This window comes from Podarcis filfolensis (genome assembly GCF_964270895.1).
Source record: "Podarcis filfolensis genome assembly, chromosome: 10".
In the NCBI taxonomy this organism is placed as follows: domain Eukaryota; kingdom Metazoa; phylum Chordata; class Lepidosauria; order Squamata; family Lacertidae; genus Podarcis; species Podarcis filfolensis.
Window position 1 is genome coordinate 7,779,504 of NC_139612.1, and position 19,385 is coordinate 7,798,888.

At 47.4% G+C, this 19,385-nt stretch overlaps 1 protein-coding gene across 3 annotated transcripts in view; it reads right to left on the reverse strand.

Moving 5' to 3' along the window:
* Positions 1-19,385, reverse strand: part of COG5 (component of oligomeric golgi complex 5) — a 170,264-nt gene that overhangs the window by 88,195 nt on the left and 62,684 nt on the right. For all 3 annotated transcript variants that reach the window (XM_083575078.1, XM_083575079.1, XM_083575077.1), the window contains exon 7: positions 557-687. In XM_083575078.1, the coding sequence (XP_083431204.1) occupies positions 557-687 (131 nt within the window). The remainder of the gene's footprint in view (positions 1-556; positions 688-19,385) is intronic.

Here is a 19,385-nt window from a genome sequence, read left to right on the forward strand (position 1 = left end):
GGTGTTGGTTGCATGGTCCGGATCGGTTCATATGGAAAGAGGCAGTCCTTGAAATATTGGGGTCCTGAGCTGTTTAAGGCTTCGTGGTCAAAACCAGCACTCTGAATAGGCAACAGATGGTCTTTCTAAAAGGGTTCTTTCTAAAACATTAATCATCTACGAGGAGGGAGACCAGGAGGGTGGTTGGACTCAAGCACATATGCCCCAGTCTTTCCCATTCAACAAGTAACCAATATTGCTGTGGATTTAAGACTAGTGTGGAGAAAAGACAGAAAATTCCTAGCCCTCAACATGCCAAACATCAGACCAGCGCTAAGAAATGCTTCTGTGCTCCAGCCCTTGTCAGTCATTCTCTTAGAAGCAAAGGGGCAGCAATAAGGACACAGTTTCCAGTCTGAAAGCATAAAAATCAGTTCCCATGTTATGATTTAATATAGTCATACTAATGCTAGCAAACTGAACTGGTGAACCCCTGTTCAATGAGTTCCATTTCACCACACTTAAAGAGCAAACTTTTATTCATCTGCTTTTGAAAGAAAGCAAAATGTATTTTTACCTGAGTCTCTATTCCTTGCTCCAGCAACCGCTTAGCCTGGTTTTCAACCTCCAGTCGAGCTCTTGCCATAAAAAGCAGTTCGTTTTCAATTACTTCTATTCCAGAGAGATCCACTCCTTGGGAAAGGTAATCTATAAAAGCAACAGCATTTTTACATGTTATTAGAAAATTCAAAGAGCAGCGATAATGAAAAACATTCAATCTGCTATGTATTGTTTCCCGTTGCATTTTCCTGCATAGAACCTGACATCAGTATGCATTGCCAGGGTTTATTCTGCAAGGAATGGAAGAAAAGCCGCTCAACAGTATGTGAATATCCCAACAGCATAAATTGTGCACTTATTTAGTAGCTTTTCACTAAGAAAAAGAACTGTAAGTAAGTGTTCCAATGGCAGTACAGTAAAAGTGGGCCGGATCCATTCACAGAAGGGATGTTTTAACCAGCCGCACTAGTTTATCCTTTGCCTTGTGCAGGCATAGGCAAACTGGGCCCTCCAGATATTTTGGGACTACAAGTCCCATGATCCCTAGCTAACCTCCAGATATTTTGGGACTACAAGTCCCATGATCCCTAGCTAACATCATCATCATAAACTTTACTGCACTAGCCAAAGGCCATGGCATCATTCACAAAGGGAGCAAAAAAGAAAGCAACAATAACCATAAAAACATCAGGCACTGCAGATACAATAAACCACGATCACTCTCCTAAAAATTATTTGTTGCATACGATAGAATAGCAAGGGGTTCTCAGGTAGAATGTGCCAGCTTAAATGTCCGAATCACCTTTGCAATTGACCGCTATTTTATCCCTAGCTAACAGGACCAGTGGTCAGGGATGATGGGAATTGTAGTCCCAAAACATCTGTAGTCCCAAAACATCTGGAGGGCCGAGTTTGCCTATGCCTGGCCTTGCGGGACATCTTCAACCCTACACAAATTCAAAGTGGATGAAAAAGGTTCCTCACCCCAGTATACGGGAAATGAAAACAATTTTAATTTAAATGTCCATGCAGTAATATGAATCAGAAGCGCCCTGGCAGGTGCAAATCATGATGCATGTTGACTTGGCCTGCAGTCTTGCAGCTGTTGTAATGCATGTGCAAATCCCACTGAAAAACCACTTTGTCTCACACACGTTAAACTGTCACACAACTGCAATCAATGTTCTAGGAAGAAAAAAAGCAACATCCTTATCTTTGGCTGAATCATCGTAAATGTTACTAGCACCTTGTACATGCCAAGTTTCTTTGTTAGAACCACTTTTTAAAAAAGTTTCCTTCAATAAACAATTCCATATTCATGTTTTAAAAGGTCTCTCGTAAAAACAGCACAGACTTGTCCGCTAAGCTCCCACAAGATTTAATTTGTTTTGATGCATCAGGGCTTGCTTTTGTCCAGAAAAATAAATGGCCATAAATGCAAAAAGATTCAGAGCGGTACCTTGAGAAAATTCTTTTTTAAAAATAATAATTTTTATTAAGTTTCCAATTTTACATTTCAAAATACAGTGGTACCTCGGGTTACATACGCTTCAGGTTACATACGCTTCAGGTTACAGACTCCGCTAACCCAGAAATAGTGCTTCAGGTTAAGAACTTTGCTTCAGGATAAGAACAGAAATCGTGCTCCAGCGGCACGGCAGCAGCAGGAGGCCCCATTAGCTAAAGTGGTGCTTCAGGTTAAGAACAGTTTCAGGTTAAGAACGGACCTCCGGAACGAATTAAGTACTTAACCCGAGGTACCACTGTAAACATTTTACAAACTTTAAGATATCCAGTGACCTCCCTTCTTCTCCTTCATGGTTCATTTTACATATCATACTTTCCTGCATATTTTATGTAACCATTCAAATCAGTTTTCCACTTTTACATCCATCAAAAATTATTTAATCTGTTGAATTTATCTTAGTGCTGCCGGTGTTTTCAGCTGTATACAATTATTTTTCATATATTCAATAAATGTTTTCCACTTTTTAAATATATGTTCTTCTTGCTCTCTTATTCTGGGTGTTAAATCTGCAAGTTCTGCATATTCTGTCAACTTAAGTTGCCAAACCTCTTTAGTTGGGACCTCACTCACTTTCCCTTTGGGGGATAACAGAACACGGGCCTTGGTTGTTGCATACACAAATAACCTTTTCTGACACCTAGGAATTTCAGTCTGGGTTATTCCCAACAAAAAAGAGCCTGGTGTTTTGTTTAAAGTAGTTTTAAACATTTTTTTTCAATTCATAATAAATCATTTCCCAATATACCTTTACCTTTTTACATGTCCACCACATGTGAAAAAAGGCTCCATCTACTTCTTTACACTTCCAACACGTATCTGATTCTGTTTTATACATCTTAGCCAACCTACTCAGAATTAAATACCATCTGTAAATCATTTTCAAATAGTTCTTTTTCAATGAATAACATGAAGTAAATTTCAGGTCGCGTTTCCAAAGTTTCGCCCAGAGGTTAAGATCCATATTGTGTCCTATATCTATTGCCCAATGTGTTACTGAAGCTTTAACAAGCTCGTCTTTTGTTTCCCATTCTAATAAAAAATAATACATTTTAGAAAGAGGTTTATCCTTATTTTGTAAGAGTTTTTTCAAATTATGAGTTTTAGTACAGAAATTCATTCTTTCTATCTAATTTAAACATGCTATATATCTGGTGATATTGCAACCAATCCGTAACTTGACTCCTTAAGTTTTCCATTGATTTCAGTCTGGTCCCGCCCCCCTCCATAAAATCCAGCAGTTCGTAATGTCTATCCATATTAACTCTCTTAATTGTAATTGCTTCAATGGGAGATAGCCACAAAGGTGTTTTTCTTTCCAGCAGATTTTTATATTTCTCCCAGACTCTATACAGATTATTCTTATGAACCGCCATGGTTCATAAAACTCTTATGGGTTTTAGCCTTCCAATACCAAAGACATGCATGCCAGCCAAATTTTAAATCATGACCTTCTAAGTCTAAAATGTCTACATTGCCCAACACAATCCATTCTTTTAACCAACAGAAACAAGTTGCCTCATAATACAATTGCAACTGTAGCAAGGCAAAGCCTCCTCTTTCTTTTGTATCTATCATAATTTTATGTTTAATTACAGTGGTACCTCGGGTTAAGTACTTAATTCATTCCGGAGGTGCGTACTTAACCTGAAACTGTTCTTAACCTGAAGCACCACTTTAGCTAAGGGGGCCTCCTGCTGCTGCCGCGCCACCGGAGCACAATTTCTGTTCTCATCCTGAAGCAAAGTTCTTAACCTGAAGCACTATTTCAGGGTTAGCAGAGTCTGTAACCTGAAGCGTATGTAACCCGAGGTACCACTGTATTGACTTTTTCACCTGCCAGATGAATTTAGACATATTTTTTCCCATCCTCTGATGCAGCTTAAATTATTTACAGCTAGGATTGATTGGAATAAAAACAGCATCCTGGGAAATATATTCATTTTAATGGCTGAAATTCTACCTAACAGGGACAGATTCATTCTCCCCCATATCTCCAACTCCTTCTTAACCTCTTTCCACAGTTTAATATAACGCACTGTGAGAAATTCCATACCCAATTCTCCACTTTGATTCTAGATGGAAATATTATGATCCAGCATTTGGAGCGTGAAAATAATTTCCTCTTGCTCAACACTGCTTAAATGGACGACAACTGAATATTGCCTGTTGCTCTGAAGGCACTGAAGTGCATCATAGGAGATACGAGTAAATAGCCTTTACACTGAAGACAGTGAGTAGCACCTCTCTGCAGAAACATGTTACAGCTACATTTCTTCATACTGCAGATAATATTCTTCACACCATAATATGCCATTAAAAATATATTAGTCACTCCATCTGTGCCTTCCTCGAATATTAAAACTGTGTACTTCACCAGACGGAATAAACTTCAAAATTTGTGTCACCTTCTGCAAATAGATAGTGTGCCTCTACAACCACAAAAAAACCATAATCTGCCTCTGATTGGGATCAATGCCTTCTACTGGGGGTGGGGTAGACACCAATCACCATATATTTTCAGTATTAAAGGAAGTATAATGTGAGTGTGTACATCCTGCCCCAGGAGGAGAAATGGCTGATAATTTAATTCTTTATTAATAATAATAATAAATTTTATCTATACCCCGCCCTCCCCAGCTAAGACCGGGTTCAGGGCGGCTAACAACCAATAATAAAAACAAGTTGATTGAAATACAACTTAAAAAACAAGATTAAAATACAACATTAAAACATTAAAATGCAGCCTCATCACAGGAGGAGAAAGGAAAAAAGAAAGAGGGGGAGGGAATCAAATTGATTCCAAGCCAAAGGCCAGGCGGAACAACTCTGTCTTACAGGCCCTGAGGAAAGAAATCAGATCCTGCAGGGCCCTGGTCTCATGAGGCAGGGCGTTCCACCAGGCCGGAGCCAGTGTTGAGAAGGCCCTGGCTCTGGTTGAGGCTAATCTGACTTCCTTAGGGCCCGGGACCTCTGAAGTGTTGCTATTTATGGACCTTAAGGTCCTCCATGGGGCATACCGGGAGAGGCGGTCCCGTAGGTACGAGGGTCCTAGGCCGTGAAGGGCTTTAAAGGTCAAAAGCAGCACCTTAAATCTGACCCTGTACTCCACTGGGAGCCAGTGCAGCTGGAAAAGAACTGGGTGAATCTGCTCCCATGGCAGAGACCCCGTGAGGAGCCTCGCTGCAGCATTCTGCACCCGCTGGAGTTTCTGGGACAGCTTCAAGGGCAGCCCCGCATAGAGCGAATTACAGTAGTCAAGCCTGGAGGTGACCGTTGCATGGATCACTGTGGCCAGGTCGGGGCGGGAAAGGTAAGGGACCAACTGCTTGATGCGGTGAAGGTGGTTTATTGACAAAGCACACATTTACGGGAGCTCCTAAGGTGCACAGAATACGTGTGCACACTTTTGGCGACTAAGTAGCCAGGAGCCCCTTGCCAGGCTTGCGATCCGAGCTAGATTGTTGGCGCAACAGTATAACCAAGCTTCCATCCAAACTTAAGTACCCTCCTCTGATGCATAGCTGTCAACCGTCCCTTATTTGGCGGGAAAGTCCCTTATCAAAGCGCCGTGTCCCGCTGCTGTCCCTTATTGATGATGTCCCTTAAATTTCCTGGGTTTCAAAGGAAGCAGCTCCTCTCCCTCCCTCCCTGCCGGCCAGGGAGGAGGGAGGCTCCAACTGTGTTGCTTGGCTGCGTTGCTCACCCAATAAGGAGTCTAAGAATGACTGGGGGGTGGAGCTTGCATGCCTTGTGCAGATCAAATAGGCCGTGTTGCCTGGGGACTCGCCTTTGCTCAGCGCTTCCCAGCAGAGATGTGACGGTGGTTTTCCTTGCTGCATCCCCTTTGCCGGGTTGCTGCACTGTGGGAACGACCGCTTGAGGCTTTGTTTGGCTGCTGGCTGGGCTTTCTGCCTTTGGCTCGGAGGGGCTCAGAAGTTGAACATACCTGTGCTCTGAAAATCCCTTATTTTGGCTGCTGATCCCTTATTTCCGAGGCTGCTGGTCCCTTATTTTCAAATCTGTGTTGACAGCTATGCTCTGATGATGGCCTGCACAAGCAACCTGCAACTTCTCCTACACAGAAGTCATAGCTGTCAATGTTTCCCTTTTATTAAGGGCAATTCCCTTATTCCGAATAGGATTCCTCGCAAGAAAAGGGAAAAGTTGGCGGCTATGACAGAAGTTGCCACTGTGCCTGTCTCTTCAAGCCCCTCCTGATTCTGGGGGACAATGAGGGGACGGGACAGAGGGGATTCTGCCCCAACTCTTCTCGGGCACTGCCTCCTCCTTCTCCTCCATTTCTGACAAGTCCTGCCCTTCCTCCAGTCTCGGCTCCTGCCCCACGTCCTGCCCCCCACGCCATCTCCTCCTGCCCATACTACTCCCCTTCCTCCAGCCCTGGCTTCTGCCTCATGGGAGGCACAAAACCCCATAAATCACTGCCCCATCCCCTGGGTCCGCATCTGGCCATGCAACCTCTGCCAGACACTCCTCGGCAAAGCGAGAAAGCAAAGATCTAAGATTTCTGTCTTCCTTTCTGAAGACCTAATAGGAACATAAGAAAAGCTCGCTGGATCAGGCCAGGGGCCCATTTAGTCCAGCATTCTGTTTTCAAAGCAGCCACCCAGATGCCTGTGGGAAGCCTGCATGTTGGACATCATCATCGTTTTATTATTTATATCCCACCCATCTGGCTGGGTTGCCCCAGCCACTCTGGGCAGTTTCCAACACATATAAAAACAGAATACAACACCAAACATTAACAACTTCCTGGTCTGTTTAATTTTTTGCAGTTTATTTAGGGTTTCACTGCTAAATCTTCCGATAAACTGAAGATGAGAAAAGTAAAATAAATGACTAAAAACAATGACTTAAAGTATCCCATACTAGACTCCACACTGCACATCTTGCATTCTGCCGGGCTTGCATTGTGAATGCTGGTTTTCACTGAAATCACGGGTGCGAGCTTAAAACTATGACAACTGACATTTCTTTTGCACTTCGGGGACGGAGGTTGGTCTCCGACAAAACTTGTTGGCACAAATTCCTTGTTTCATAAGTACAAGGAAACCAACTTCTTGTCTCTCACTGACAAAATCAAATTGTCACACGTCTCATATTCTTATAGTTTGAGGTGACGAACAGACCAACTTGTTTAAATGGGGCCAGGGTGAAGCATGGCAGAACAGAGCCACTGAGCTGCCACCATCCTGATGCTCAAACCAGCTAGGCGAGAAGACATTCTTTTGATGTTTGAACTCCAGGATGGCACAAGAGAGAGGCCCATCTCAGGGAGATGGACCAGCTTTGGATCCAGTGGGTCTATGACTGGGCTCTGCTCTACCCTGTGTCCCTCTGGTTACAAACTTAATTCATTCCGGAGGTCCATTCTTAAGCTGAAACCGTTCTTATCCTTTGCTAATGGGGCTTCCCGCTGCGTGTGATTTCCATTCGCATCCTGGGCAAAGTTCGCAACCAGGAGCAGCTACTTCCGGGTTAGCGGAGCTCGTAACCTGAAGCGTTCGTAACCAGAGGTACCACTGTATTGCATGTTGTCAGGGGTTCAGGAGCAGAGGGAACGGATGGCGAGGAATCGGAAGGAGAGGTTAGCGATGATAGCCGTCCGAGATCTCTAAGTCTGTCCAGCGAATCGGAGGATTCACAGAAAGGGGCTCCCGTGGGCAGAGCTGGGGGGTTACCAAGAGGGGCACCCCAGGAAGAAGGGACCAGAGGGGATTCAGAGAGCAGCAGCTGGAAATCCGGACCAGCTACTCCACCAGAGAGCAGCAGGGGGGAGGAGTTCCAGGCACCAGCGACAGGCAGCTCTCCGGCAGCAGCCACGCCTGCGTCAGAGAGCGAGGAAACGGTAGAGAGGAGGGTCGGAGACAGCGCGCGCGCGCCAAGTTCAAATGTACCAGAGGGAGGCGCAATGAGCAGCCCGGAAAGGGAGCCAGGTCCTAAAGCCCGCCGAAGGGAGGGGGAGGAATCCGAAGGGTCCGCATCCGAGGCATCCAGGAAGGAAGGAACCCCGGGGGGTGGTAGGACCCAGAGGCGAAAGGAGAGACGCAAAAGGTGGAGCAAGGCTAGGGTCTTGAACTGGTGTACAGGAGGCGGAGATTCAGATGGGACTTCGCCGATCTAGGGAATAGACGTAGAGACGCACGCTAAGATGTGGAAATGGAAACTATACTTCAATAAAGACTTTATTCCGTTCTACCGGCTAGCGTTGGTCCTTTGTGAGCCGGGACCTAGAGGCAGTCTCTGACAGTAAGTCCCATCTCACAGAAGTTTTCATCAGTTCTCTTTGACTCAAGCGGCGTGTGGGGAGCGAAGCAGGGAGGAAAGAGGACTGGTGCCTTTGGAGCTCACAAAAGTCAAGCGACATGTCTACTGAAGAGCAAATTGCTTCCCTGCGAGAAGCGGTAACGCAGCTCAGCGCAGAGATAATCGCCTCCAGGAAAAGAGAGGATGAAGCGGCTGCTGCATGCCGAGATCTCCAAGCCAGGTTGGAAGTGCTTACTAAGCAGGCACAAACGGGTTCCAGATCCGAGGGAATCGGGTTGGGAAGGACTGGAGGCAGCATTGTATCTCACTTTGATGGGAATTTGCAGCAGTACCCCAATTTCCGAGCAGACGTGCAGTTTGCGCTGAAACTGCTGGAGAAAGAGTTTAGAGATGAGCAAGAAAAAGTGGGGTTTATCTTGTCTCATTTGCATGGAGAGGCGAAAGCATGTCTGCGCAATCTGTGGAGAGATATGGACCCAGCGCTCCAGAGTTCAGCTGCATTCATTGAAGCGATGGATTCTTGCTTTCTATCGAAAATAGACATTGACATTGCCCGTAAGGACATATTTGAGCTGAGACAAGGGAGAGCCAGCGTGAGGCAGTATCACTCCCGCTTTTTTGCATTGGTCAATGCCTTGGGGTGGGACAAGGATTCCCCCCCCGTTAGAGATCTTTATTGGGAAGGATTGAACCCCCAAATCAAGGATGAGATAGCGCGGGGGGAGAGACCCAAAAGCACCCAGGAAGTGGTGGACAGATCGCTTGCAGTGGGGGTGAGGCTGGAGGACCGCCCTTGGGACAGAGGAGAAGGGCGTTGGGGACGCACACCAGCCAGAGTGCCCTCCCTCTTGCCCAGGGATGTCGCGCGTGCGCAATCAACGCCTCCGCAAGCAGGGGGGGAGGAGCCAATGGAGATCGGCGGTGCTAGAGCTCATTCAGCCACCAGAGCCTTAACACCGGGAGCAGTCAAAACAAAGCAGCCTAGAGGGAACAGGAAGTGTTACATCTGTGACAGTTCGAAGCACATGGCGAAAGAGTGTCCCCAGAGGCTCCACAAGCACACTGCAGCTTCAATGACAGTAATGGGAGCAACTCAGCAAAGTGAACCACGGCAGGGAAACGGAAGCACTGGGGGCCAGCCAGGCGAGTCAGTGAAGAAGTCCCCAGAGATTTTGAAGCCCACGGATCCCCTCCCGCCCAAACCAGTGGTGCAGCTCACCGCATCGCTCCAGCTGCCCAGTGGTCTCACTTTAGAAGTGCCGATTACGATTGACTCTGGCAGTAATGCGGACTTTATCGCACTGGAATTCCTTCAACAACACAACATAGCGCTACTGCCAGCCACACTGCCCCTGAACGTGGTCACAGTGGATGGCAGGGAACTGCTAGGGGGGCAGGTGGTGCAGCAGACACCACCTATGGTGATGCAAATTGGGAATCACCGAGAAGTCATCAGCTTCAACGTCACCCAATTGTCGGACACGCCCATAGTGTTGGGCATGAGTTGGCTGGATAGGCACAGCCCGGCATTAGCGTGGTACCAGCGGCAATTGACTTTCTGCTCTTCCTACTGCGCAGCGCACTGCATCCAGACCTGCCAGGAAGGAGAGGGGCGAGAGGATGCACCGCAGCTACACCTAGGCATGGTGCAAGCGGTGCCCAACAAGTACAAGGAGTTTTTGGAGGTCTTCTGCGAGAAGGAGGCGGACAAACTGCCCCCCCACAGACCCTATGACTGCAAGATTGATCTCCTGCCGGGGGCAACGCTGCCAACAGGGAAACTGTATTCCATGTCTGAGGACGAACTGCAGGAACTTAGGGAGTTCATAGACCACAATTTGAAGCGCGGGTTCATTCGGGAGTCGAAAGCTGTAGGGGGCAGTCCAGTATTCTTTGTGAAGAAGCGAGACACGCCCCAGAAGAGGCTTGTAGTTGACTTTCGAATTTTGAACTCGAAAACCAAGCCCTCGTCCTTCCCCATGCCCAAAATAGACGACCTGCTCGCGACGGTAAGGAAAGGACGCGTTTTCACCAAGTTGGATCTGCGAGGCGCGTACAACCTGATTCGTGTGCGGGAGGGCGACGAGTGGAAGACGGCCATGTTCACACCACTGGGCACCTACGAATACAGAGTTATGCCCTTCGGATTACAAAATGGCTCTCACTGTTTTCAAGCCTTTATGCATCACGTGTTGGCGGGACTCCTTTACAAGAAATGCGTATGCTTCCTGGACGACATCCTGATATTTTCTGAGTCGCGAGAAGCGCACGAGAGGGATGTCAGGGAAGTTCTGCGGAGACTAAAGGAGCACAGGCTGTACGCCAAGCTGGAGAAGTGCCAGTTCGACGTGACGGAGGTGGATTTCCTGGGCTATAAACTGTCGGACAAGGGGCTCGCCATGGACAGCGCCAAGGTTCGCTCAGTATTGGACTGGAAAAGCCCGCGCAATAGGAAGGAAGTCCAGCGGTTTGTCGGCTTTGCCAACTTTTATCGCAAGTTCATCAAGGGGTTCGCTATGCAAACGGCGGCCATCACTGACACGCTCAGCTCCAAGAAGAAGAAGTTTATCTGGACGGAGGAAGCGGAGCAGTCCTTTCAGAAACTCAAGCGTCTCTTCGCTTCCGAGGAGCAGCTGCTGCATGTGAATCCCAGCAGACCGATGAGGGTGGAGACGGACGCCTCAGACAGAGCCGTGGGAGCTGTACTGTTGCAACAAGACCAGCAGGGGGACTGGAGGCCGTGCGCCTTCTACTCAAGGAAGCTCAGCAAGTCGGAGCAGAATTACACCATCTGGGACAGGGAGTTGCTAGCCATCCATGCAGCGTTCAAAGCGTGGCGGCACTTCCTTATCGGAGCCAGACACACAGTGCAGGTCCGCACGGACCACAAGAATCTAGAGTACTGGCGCACGGCGAGGTTCCTGAATCAGAGGCACATTAGATGGGCAGAGTTCTTCGCGGACTTCGACTTCAAGATAGAGTACATCCCGGGTGACAACAACATCATGGCGGATGCCTTGTCCAGAAAGCCGCAATACCTCGAGGAGGAGGCACCGTCGGCAGCCAAGCACATTTTCGCACCGGAAGCGTGGGCTTGCGCCTCGGCGACCGTGGATCTGGACGCCGTACGTCGAGCGTTGCAGGAGGACCCCTTCGCGCTAGCCAAGATGGAGGAGGTGCACAAGGGCACGGTGAAGGACGACGAGTTCCAGATCAGAGACGGTTTGCTCATCCGCAAGGGAGCACTCTACGTGCCGGGGAATGACCTCCGCGCAAGGGTGCTGCAGCAGCTACACGACGCCCCCACTGCCGGGCACTTTGGCAGAGAAAAGACTGTAGAACTAGTGACCAGAGACTTTTGGTGGCCCAAGATGCGGGGGGAAGTAGCGGATTACGTCTCGAGATGCGACACCTGCCAAAGGGCCAAGTCAGTGCACAAACCGCCGGCGGGATTGCTGGAACCGTTGCAGACGCCGTCTGAGCCGTGGGAACGGGTGGCCCTGGACTTTGTCACGGATCTGCCCAGTTCGCGGGGAAAGACGGCAGTGCTTGTGGTGGTGGACATGTTTACCAAGATGGCACACTTCATTCCGTGTGCGAAGGTGGCCACGGCAGAACAGACCGCCAAACTGTTCATAGACCACGTGTTTAAGGTCCACGGTCTGCCACGATCTATTCTATCCGACCGGGGGCGGCAGTTCATCTCGAACTTCTGGCAAAAGTTGATGGGCATCCTGAACGTCAAGATCAATCTAGCGTCGGCGAGACACCCGCAGACCAACGGACAAGCGGAGAGGGTCAACGCCATCATGCAGCAGTACCTGAGATGCTACGCCAATCAGCAGCCTAACACGTGGGTGGACTACCTGCCCCTCGCAGAGTTCGCTTACAACAATACGAAGCACGTGTCGACGGGGGTGACGCCGTTCTTCGCCAACAACGGGAGGCATCCCAGAACCTTCCCAGGTTTAGAGAGAGTGGGGGAGGGGGAGCCGCAGGCAGCGGAAGAATTAGCGTCAGAGTTGCAGGAAGTCCACGAACAGCTTAGGAGGCAGTTGGAACTGGCAAAGCACGCATACAAACTGCAGGCTGACAGACACAGGAGAGTAGGGGAAGACATACAGGTGGGAGACTGGGTTTGGTTAGCAGCGCAAGCAGTGCCGACCAGATCGTTGGCCAAGAAGAAGCTAGGGCATAAGCAGCTAGGGCCTTACCAAGTCCAGGCACAGGTCAATCCAGTGGCCTTCCGGTTAGCGCTTCCGGAGGGTTCCAGAATGCATCCGGTCTTCCATAGATCGGTGCTCACGCCCTACAAAGCACCGCATAGATTTCACGAGCCAGGCACAGCACCAGATCCGCCCAGAGAAGGACCCAGGGAAAGGGGGTCGCCAAGAGGGGAGCGCATCAACGAAGCCACAGAGATTTTAGACTCGAGATGGGGGGAAGAGGGAGTAGAATACCTTCTTGCCAGAGAGGATACCCCGGCCAGCGCCAACAGTTGGGTGCCGGGCTATGCCTTGGACGAGCCTCTTCTCAAGGAAGAGTTCCATGCCATTTTCCCACACAGGCCCATGCCAGCCGAGTATTTCGATGACTGGCTCTTCACACCCACACTTTCAGGCAGCACGTTCCAGGGGTTCGACTCGGACGAGGAGACGGCACCACACATACGCTCTCCGGAAGGTTCACCCTCGGGTTCTGCCTCAGACCGCTCCTATTGGTGGGATAATCAACCAGAGGAGCAGTGGCGCAGGAAGTGGCTGGGGGGTCCCTGGCAGGCATCACCCTCAGAGGGGAACGGGGGAGAGATGGACATGGACGTGTTGGGGGAGGACGTGGGATTTGAACACGAAGGCAGGGAGATGGAAGCAGAGGAGATCGACGTCGACGAGCGCACGGAGGACGAGCCAGACCTGCCCGATGTAATGTACGACACGAGGGAAGAACTGTATCCGGCACTCACCCCTGCCACGACGGAGCACCCAGAACCCACACCGGAAGGAGGGGAGGGGGGAAGGGGGGGCTTCGAGGGGGGGATGGATGTCAGGGGTTCAGGAGCAGAGGGAACGGATGGCGAGGAATCGGAAGGAGAGGTTAGCGATGATAGCCGTCCGAGATCTCTAAGTCTGTCCAGCGAATCGGAGGATTCACAGAAAGGGGCTCCCGTGGGCAGAGCTGGGGGGTTACCAAGAGGGGCACCCCAGGAAGAAGGGACCAGAGGGGATTCAGAGAGCAGCAGCTGGAAATCCGGACCAGCTACTCCACCAGAGAGCAGCAGGGGGGAGGAGTTCCAGGCACCAGCGACAGGCAGCTCTCCGGCAGCAGCCACGCCTGCGTCAGAGAGCGAGGAAACGGTAGAGAGGAGGGTCGGAGACAGCGCGCGCGCGCCAAGTTCAAATGTACCAGAGGGAGGCGCAATGAGCAGCCCGGAAAGGGAGCCAGGTCCTAAAGCCCGCCGAAGGGAGGGGGAGGAATCCGAAGGGTCCGCATCCGAGGCATCCAGGAAGGAAGGAACCCCGGGGGGTGGTAGGACCCAGAGGCGAAAGGAGAGACGCAAAAGGTGGAGCAAGGCTAGGGTCTTGAACTGGTGTACAGGAGGCGGAGATTCAGATGGGACTTCGCCGATCTAGGGAATAGACGTAGAGACGCACGCTAAGATGTGGAAATGGAAACTATACTTCAATAAAGACTTTATTCCGTTCTACCGGCTAGCGTTGGTCCTTTGTGAGCCGGGACCTAGAGGCAGTCTCTGACACATGTTGAGAGTCAAATGCACATGCGAGCAGTATTATGAAGACCAGATCGGAATGCATAATAGCTTTCGTTTATACAGGCATCTAATTATATGGAGAATTTGAATTATAGCTAGCAAGTTAATGATTTATTATTTATGCATTAGGTCGTCAAATGCCGCTTCATCATAAAATACTTTTTATGATACTCACAGAACAGGAAAGCATTATCAATAAAAGCAGCTAATGCTTTTGAAATAGTTGTTCTGGTTTCCATGACTGAACATTTCACTGGAAACAAGGGCATTCTAATACCAGCTCTCCCCTCCCACCAACTCATCCTGTGGCCTTGGCATGTCACTCCTCTCCTCCTTGGTTGTTGAAGGTGTTCTGTCTTTAAAACAGGAAGGGCCTATGGTGCACTACAGCAAACAAATAAGAAGGATGTTCTGGGCTAGAGATTAAAGCAAAATGTGAACAATAAGGACAAGCCCATAGAGCCTCAGCCTTGATGGTTTCTTACCAACTTTGGAATCCCACGCTCCTTGAGGTTCAAATCAGGTGGGAATTCAGGAGAAATATGAATCGAGGAATTAGGGATTTCCAGTATTGCCTAGCGGACGCTACTGTGAAGGTACAGCTTTCAGGATGCTGTAAGTGTGCTGGTCCTAGCAGCAGCCACCCTTTAAGAACGTCAGAGGTTGCATCTCCAGGTCTGCCTAGACCAGGAGCCCTTTTAGACTACTCATCTTCTAAAGCCCAACCTGGACCACCATGTATGTGTCAAGGTAGGCCAGAAAAACGATCAAGGAAAAATACCCTGTTCAACAGGTAACTTCTAAAGGTTGCGTGTGGCCTCTCTTCAGCTGCCCCTCAAAATTTCCAAAACACCTCGCCAATATTCAAGAAGTAGTACTGGCGGTTGAAAAGAAGCAGTTCTCTTAAAACGTAAATAAGGAATGGAATCACATTTGTTGTAGAACATTCACTTTGTCCTGCAAGCTGAGTAATAAAATCCCCCTTTTTGTTTAATTCTATTTTGGTATGCACAAATAAAAGTATCCAGCTTCAGTTTAACTGACCTTGAAACATTTTCAGGAATGTTTAAAACAACCAGCTTTCTAATAAAAATTTTTTTTCCTTCCAGTAGCACCTTAAAGACCAACTAAGTTAGTTCTTGGTATGAGCTTTCGTGTGCATGCACACTTCTTCAGATACCTGGTATCTGAAGAAGTGTGCATGCACACGAAAGCTCATACCAAGAACTAACTTAGTTGGTCTTTAAGGTGCTACTGGAAGGAAAATTTTTTTTTTGTTTTGACTATGGCAGACCAACACGGCTACCTATCTGTAACTGCAGCTTTCTAATGAAAGGGACATCTATCTAAATTCATTCCTAAAGGAACACATCCAATAAGACACTGCCTGAGATTTATTCCAGTGGCCTTTGCAGCCTGAAAGCTCCAAGTTATCTAGCAGTAATTTAGGGGACGTTTCCAGAAAAAAAGAGGGCATCAGCAACATATAAGGGCAATTTAAAAAAAATGGATTGCCAAATTTTTCTGGTCATGTATTTGGAGGGTTGCCTGGTGAGGCAGATGAATACCAGCAACACTGCCAAATACCATCCATGGTTGACTGGGGAAGGTGTGGAACCTCTAGCCATGATTGGAGGGTGATTTGTAAAGTAAGTGTACCTGGGAGGATTCACTCTGCTGGTAAGCCAAAACTGTAGATGTTATCTGTGAAGGAAGTCGAAACAGAATCTATTAAAAGCCTTCTATGAACCCAGCGGGAACGCGGGTGGTGCTGTGGGTTAAACTACAGAGCCTAGGACTTGCCGATCAGAAGGTCGGCAGTTCGAATCCCCACAATGGGGTGAGCTCCCGTTGCTCGGTCCCTGCTCCTGCCAACCTAGCAGTTCGAAAGCACGTCAAAGTACAAGTAGATAAATAGGTACTGCTCCGGCGGGAAGGTAAATGGCGTTTCCATGCGCTGCTCTGGTTCACCATGACCCGGAAGCTCACATGACCCGGAAGCTCACATGATCCGGGAGTTCACATGACCCGGAAGTTCACATGGCCCGGAAGCTGTACGCCGGCTCCCTTGGGCAATAAAGCGAGATGAGCACCGCAACCCCAGAGTTGGGCACGACTGGACCTAATGGTCAGGGGTCCCTTTACCTTTACAAACCCAGCAATGGTACCTGTGGAGAAACCTCTTGTTCTTCCACTGCTGTCATATTCAGAAGCTGCCTATCACTGTTTGCCCTTTGACACTCCACACCTGAGTCCTACCCAAGCAGGGTGCAGCATGATGGTGGTTCATATCCTTAAAAAAAATTGCTACATGGAATTGCTTAACACCTGAACCAAGGAGATAATTCAACTCTAACTTGGATCTCCATATGGTTTCCAGAGCAGAGAGATACATGCCTCATTCATTCTCTTGGGCTCTCAGAAATTGTCAAATCTCCCAGCAATAGGGACAAGACTTCTGATTACTACTTCTTCTTTTTTTTACATTCTGTACAATAGCCACCAGGACCAAGGTTTTTCCCAGCCCTATTAGCTTTATGCTCTGTTCTATTTTTAGATGTGTTAAGGAAGATCTCAAAAGAAACTGCGCTGCGCTTCAGACAGATGAGAAAGTTCAGACTGACAAGGAGAATTTCCTTGGAAGAAAATCCATTGTTGTCCCATCTTTTAAGATATTGTCCCCTTTGTATGGATCTGAATAAAACTGCTTAAACAGTTCATTTATATTTTCAGGGTTTTTTTGGGTTTTTTTAACCTATAAGCTAAGCGCCTGTCAGCATTCTCCCCAGACTCCCAGAACAATTGCCAGGTGTGTTTAATTAGAAAGGTTCCCTTGCAGAAACTTAACTATACTTAGAGATTACGTCTCCCTCTGTGTTGGACGGCAGATAAAAACGAGTTTCTGCTTCCCAACAGATATGTATTTGTAATTTGAATCAGGTAGGTTCAATTCAGTATGTATTGAAATGTCCCTTATACGACGGGCCAAGAAAAAAAAAGTATTGGGAAATATTCGGTCTAAATTAACAACCTATTCTGACCAAGACCATCATTAGTTTTTTATCAGAAGATCTTCACCTTTTTGTGACCCATAAAACAGGTCTGCCTGCTTTAGCTGCAAGGAAACACTGGGTGGGGAAAAAAGGGAAAGATCAGGATGCCTAGGGGGGAGCTTCTTAAACTGACAATAGAACTTTTAGGGATTTTGTTGTATTGCGATACTTTTTAAAATAGCATTATTTTATTTCATTGTAATTTGTTTAACAGAAATTGTATATGGAAACCACTTGAAAGTTACCAAGGCAATTTCTAGTATAAAATATATACTGATAATAATGATGAGGACGTTAGCTTGCCCTGCAGTCAGTTTGTTTACGGCAAAATTACTTGGAAACAGTTCATTTTTGGGTCAATGGTATTCACCTAGGCCAGGGGTCAGCAACCTTTTTCAGTCGTGGGCCAGTCCACCGTCCCTCAGACCATGTTGTAGGGGGGGGAATGAACAAATTCCTATATCCCACAAATAACCCAGAGATGCATTTTAAATAAAAGGACACATTCTACTCATGTAAAAACACGCGGTCTGCGGACCGGGTTGAGAAGGCAATTGGGCCGCATCTGGCCCACGGGCCTTAGGTTGCCTACCTCTGACCACCTTTGATTTCTCCATTCTGATACAAAAAGCTCTTTAGCCCTAGTTTTTTCCTAGGAAAAGAAAAGTAAATTATGTATCGCCATCAATGGTAATAGCCAGGGAATCAGTCATTCAGCACTGGAAATTCCTGAACGCACAACATCACAGTATGAAGACATGCAGCAATGATGCATTGAAGTGTCATAGAGGTTTTTTGGCTCCACAGCACTGCTTCCCAGGTCAACAGATAGAAGCATCAGAACACAGGTAGAAATTAGAATGGGCCTTACAGATGCTTGCAGAGTCGGCCTGCCAATGGGAATCTGGAGACAGTTTTCCAGGCACTGTGACAAAAAGATGCAACTCAGACAACCTAAGGGCCCAGATGTCACATGGACAAGTGCACGATAGCCCACATAATGGATCAAGTTCTACCCAGCATATCTTTGTTTAGGAGTAAATCCATAACTTAATCATCTCTCTTTTGAGACTGTAATATTTTGATACTTATAGGAAAGTATGGTATCCTCTCTTACTTGGCTAGACATCGGCACCAAAAACTTGGCCTAAATCTTTTGCAACCAATTTACATTTGGTTTTGGCACTTGTGTATAAGGAATCAACGTCAACTCTCTTTTTATGGATATCTTAGTAGTTGCTTGTAGGCTGGAAAAAGCTTTCACGTTCCTTGTTAAATTTTTAAGGAGGAGCCTTCTTATGTTGCAAGAGGGTTAAATGCTGTATCAGAACATTATGGGCCCAGGATGTTTACTCATCCAATTTTATTCTGTAGCATGCATCCAAGTGCAATTCTTTATTACCCAGTGACTCTTCTGATTCTCTGCAAAAGAAAAGAAACCTGAAATCTAAATTTATATGAAAGTACAAAACCAAAGATTGAAAAAGAAAACAAAAATTAAAACAAAACTCAGAATAAAAACACCTCCGGAACTGAGGGTCCCATTCACTCTCCTATGACACAGGTTGGCCTCATGGAAAAGTCTCGCCTGAGATCCTCCCCTATAATAGCATTGCTTACTTCTACATAGAAGGTTCCAGCGGGCACCAAAGAATCAGTGCATTACAACCTATTAGTATCATAATGCTCTCAACAAGACATGGGGAATGGGGAAGGGAGAAGCAAAGATGGATAGCTGCCCGACCTCACTCTCCAACCCTTCTGTCAAGCATCTGTATCAGATACCAGATCTAACCCTTAGATTGCAAGAGAAAAGTCAGAAGGAACACTCACATGCTACCATACTAATCTGCAAGTAATGTCTTACATTGCTGAAAAGAGCATTTTCACATTTACATTACATTCCTTTTTACATGCATGAATATTATAGGCTAAAGCAGGCTTCCTCAACCTTGGCCCTCCAGATGTTTTGAGACTACAATTCCCATCATCCCTGAGCACTGGTCCTGCTAGCTAGGGATCATGGGAGTTGTAGGCCAAAAACATCTGGAGGGCCGAGGTTGAAGAAGCCTGGGCTTAAAGCAAGATGTAGCAAACTCTAGAGTTAGCAGCATTCATAATCTACAGTCTGGGAAAGGGACAAGACTTTAGGTCTCTTAGGGGAAAGGTATTTTGGTAATTAAAATTACAAATTTCTTGATGTGCTAAC